The sequence below is a fragment of the Lethenteron reissneri genome, chromosome 41, assembly GCF_015708825.2.
Source record: "Lethenteron reissneri isolate LAM-NWPU_2019-01 chromosome 41, ASM1570882v1, whole genome shotgun sequence".
In the NCBI taxonomy this organism is placed as follows: Eukaryota; Metazoa; Chordata; class Hyperoartia; order Petromyzontiformes; family Petromyzontidae; genus Lethenteron; species Lethenteron reissneri.
In genome coordinates, this window is record NC_083819.1 from 5,577,405 (window position 1) to 5,581,681 (window position 4,277).

General features: G+C 53.1%; 1 protein-coding gene across 1 annotated transcript; it reads left to right on the top strand.

Moving 5' to 3' along the window:
• The first annotated feature begins 521 nt into the window (after positions 1-521).
• On the top strand, positions 522-3,992 carry LOC133352580 (somatostatin receptor type 1-like). The gene has a single exon (XM_061568317.1). It carries the CDS (start codon positions 980-982, stop codon positions 2,144-2,146), a length of 1,167 nt encoding a protein of 388 aa, XP_061424301.1. The 5' UTR covers positions 522-979; the 3' UTR covers positions 2,147-3,992.
• Positions 3,993-4,277: the final 285 nt, after the last annotated feature.

A 4,277-nucleotide genomic window follows, 5' to 3' on the forward strand; every position in this document is an offset into this window, starting at 1 on the left:
ACTCTGAATCCGGATACCCAGGTTCGATTTCTGAGTGATATTTGAACCAGTCCTGGGCTCCCTCTTCACCAATTTGAACTTGACCAGCGTGGGGAAGTATGGTCAAACAACCCCTACGACATGCACGGCGTATGGAGGCCAACACACAGCAGTGGATTCGCATGGATATGTCCGTGACTAAATTTCGCGTCTGATAATACGTCGACCAAAGGAGATGGAGCGATGAAATCAGCTCGAGTGCAAATTCTAGGTGGATCATTATTAAATCGAAGTTATCGAGAGAAATGGTGGGAGGGGTGGGGGGGGGTCTTTGGGGAGAACTTCATCCAGCAGTGGATTGGTCTTGTCTGATGATGAATGTCGCGTCTTGAGCACGACGCAATTCCGAGGGGAGGCTTTAGTGACACGTGATGCTTGAGACAGCGCTCTGCTATACATATGCATGTCGTGGTGGTGGGTGGGGGGGTGTCCACAGACTGCTTGCGTGCGGAGAGAGTTTCATCTCTCGATCGCGTGGAGTCGCAGTTGACAGTGCCGGGGTTATATTGCACGGCGCTGGTCTCGCTCCACGTACGGGACGTTGAGAACATATGCGGGTGAGGGTTTCCTGAATAACAGCGTTAGCGTTGTGTTTTTCTAGTCACCATCGAGGCTCGGTCTGCATGGGAGCTGTGGAAATTCAGTCACCGAAACTAGCACGCGCGTACATCATATTTATTAATTATTATTCTGAATACACGTTACAGATTGAACCGATACACGCGATGCTGCCACCGTAAGTTATTGGCAAAAATTGCGCTATCAGCTGAAAAAAGCAAAACACAACAAATATTAGTTGTTAAAAATTATAGCCCACCAACGCTTTGTACATCAACTATTCATCCATCCTTGGAGCAACAACAAAACACAGCAAACGGCAGTTTCGACCTGAACACAGACAGCATGCGTATGCTGTAGGAGTCGCTGAAAGAAGACGACGATGGTTCTCAACGACACCGGGGCCCTACCCGTGGACCCGGGTCCCACGAATTCCACGGTGGGCCCACCACGCCTCCGGTCGTGGGGTCTCTTCGACCCCAGCTCCGTGGCCGTCGTGGCCGTCATGGCCGCGTACGGCCTCGTGTGCCTTGTGGGCCTCTTCGGCAACTCCATGGTCATCTACGTGATCCTGCGCTACACCAAGATGAAGACGGCCACCAACATCTACATCCTCAACCTGGCCGTGGCCGACGAGCTCTTCATGATGAGCGTGCCCTTCCTCGCCACGTCCACCGCTCTGCAGCACTGGCCCTTCGGGTCCTCGCTGTGCCGCCTGGTCCTCAGCGTGGACGGCATCAACATGTTCACGAGCGTCTTCTGTCTCACGGTGTTGACCTTCGACCGCTACGTGGCCGTGGTGCATCCCATCAAGGCGGCGCGCTACCGGCGACCGAGCGTGGCCAAAACCATCAACGCGGCCGTGTGGGCCCTCTCCATGGTGGTCATCCTACCCATCGTCGTGTACGCAGACACGCGGGTGAACACCGACGGCTCCGTGGTGTGCAACCTGCTGTGGCCTCGCCCGGAGTGGTCGGCCGCGTTCGTGGTCTACACCTTCACGGTGGGCTTCCTGCTGCCCGTGGCCGCCATCTGCCTCTGCTACGCGCTCATCGTGGCCAAGATGCGCTCCGTGGCGCTGCGCGCCGGCTGGCAGCAGCGCAAGCGCTCCGAGCGCAAGGTGACGCTCATGGTCACCATGGTGGTGGCCGTGTTTGTCGCCTGCTGGATGCCCTTCTACGTGGTGCAGCTCGTGAACGTGTTCGAAGGCCAGCAAGGCGCCACCGTCAACCAGCTGGCGGTCATCCTGGGCTACGCTAACAGCTGCGCCAACCCGATCCTCTACGGGTTCCTCTCGGACAGCTTCAGGCACTCGTTCCAGCGGGTGCTGTGCGTGCGCTGGGCCGAGCGCTACGGCGCGGAGGACCCGGGAGATTACTACGCCACCGCTGTGCGCAGCAGGGCGCTGGGCAGCGCTGCGACGGCGGTGGCGGTGGCAGTGGCGGTAGGGAACCAGCACCAGCAGCAGCAGCTCGCCCAGGGCAGCGAGGCGTGCGAGGGTCCGTGCGCGCATAACGGGACCTGCGTCTCGCGCACCACGCTCCTGTGACCCGCGCCACCTTCACACACCGGGGCTGCGACAGCCGCCGCCGTTGCCGCCGCCGCTACTGCTGTGCCTGCGGCTGTAAGGCTCGCTGATGAGGTCTCTCGTGCCGTTGAGGAGTGTTCAATTTAACACGTAGGCTTTCGCGACCAATTTTATTCATAATCAACGTTTTTGGGTTTAGATCGCGTTATTTATAAATGTGTCGTACCCCTCCACCACCCGACACGGCCAATCAGTAAAAAAGTGTCACGTTGACAAAAGACAAATAGTTCCCTGCTTTAGCCCACCGGTGTGTTTAAGCGTGAAACCACAACATTTACAATTTGAGTACGACGTTTCGCTGGTAATTGCATCCAGCATCATCGGGCAATTCGCCAGAATGGAGTGTTCAAATGAGTGCTTTTACAGCGCTCGGGGCTTGCCCTTTGAGGACCGGGCTCGCTGATGAGTCGTGATGCGTTGTGATGATACTTGTGCGCTTATGGGTTGTTCTTCGTCGTCTGTCTCGCTGATGATGAGTTCGAATGCGGCGTTACGTGTTGATTAGTGTACATTTACACAACGGAAATCTTGACAAACCGATATGTTCTATCTCAAGCGAGTTTACAAGTAAAATATTGTAATAAACTAAATTAAAAATGTGTTAAATGTGATCACGTTGAAGAGCACTGAGTTATAAGGAGCAATGTAGCGTTGCGGGCTCTCTTTGTAAGCTGGCAGCAACTCACTGGTGAGCACTAATGAGTTTGGGACCAATTAAAATGTTTAGCTCTCTAAAAGTCTGTAAGTTGTGAATGGCTCACTGATGACCCCTGATAGGGGTGAGAATATGTACAACACTGATCCCTGCTCTAGTCTTTAAACTGCCAATCGACTTGCTGATGAGCCCCAATGAGTAATGAAGAGCGTTGAAGCCCTGAACTCATTGGCAGTATACTGCTGGGCATGACTCACTGATGAGCCCAAATATAGGAATTTAAAACTCCGCGAACGTAGCTGCTCTGTGGCTTGCCTCGCACGCTGATGAGACGTCCCTTCCCCCACCACCCCGATAACAGTTCAAATGTATACTCTGAGCTCTCCTTGATCTTCGGTCGTCGTTACGAGCTCTGTTGTTTGAGATGAGCGTTGCGGAACACCCTTACAGAGGGGCCGATCCGGGTTTTTAAATAATCGTTGGCGATGTGACGCGTTACCACAAAGACAAAGGTCCCCCGTATAGCCTTTAACAGATTGTTGGGGCAAGTGCTGTTGGTGAGAACCTATGAAGGCCGGTACGGCACACGAGGGGGTGGGTGGCCAACACCACGCCCGGCCGCCTTTGTCTCCCTAGTGGCAATGTTTACACACTGTCACCAGGCATTCATTTGAGGCTGAGTCGACTTAGGAGAGGCCCAGGACCGGTTCAAATAATCGTCACCGGTGTTGGCCGTGAGCGGAAATCGAACTCGGGTCGCCGGGTTCGTAGCGCATTACCACACACACAGGCACACACACCTCGCACACTCACGTGAAGTGACAGAGGGCGCTACAATCAGACGCACAATGTTGCTGTTGGCAGTTTCGAAAACATTCCCCTCCAGTCGCCGATCAGTGAGGCTAAGATGCTGGAAATAAGGGGCCCGTGTCGTGGTGCGTGCCCTGTTCGAAGCGGTACGACTTGTGTATGGTTGATCGATGTTCGGTCGCAGCTTGGATTGCATTCGTGGTTAATTCTCACTTATGGAATGAAAGTCGCGGGTCGTGCACGGCCCACGAGTCGGAGGTTCCTTACACCTGTTTTGGGTACAGGTTTTACAAGGATGCCTTTCACATACAGTTTATATATATATATACTGCATATATACATATAGGAGACAATTGTGAAGTTATATCGCCATCACCATTGGTACCTCATTTGCCAGTAAACAAAATATGATAATTGTTTTTTTTACCCTTTTATCTGGCAACAAAACTGACACCTTTTTTACGAGGAGTCATGTTTGCATAGAAGGGTAAAACAACAATTATCATATTTTGTTTACTGGCAAATGAGGTACCAATGGTGTAAATGCTTACCCCGAGCTCTCATACTCTGATGGTGCATTGTCTTTGAGTTGTGAGCCTTTTGGCATCATCTGGTCCAACACCATGT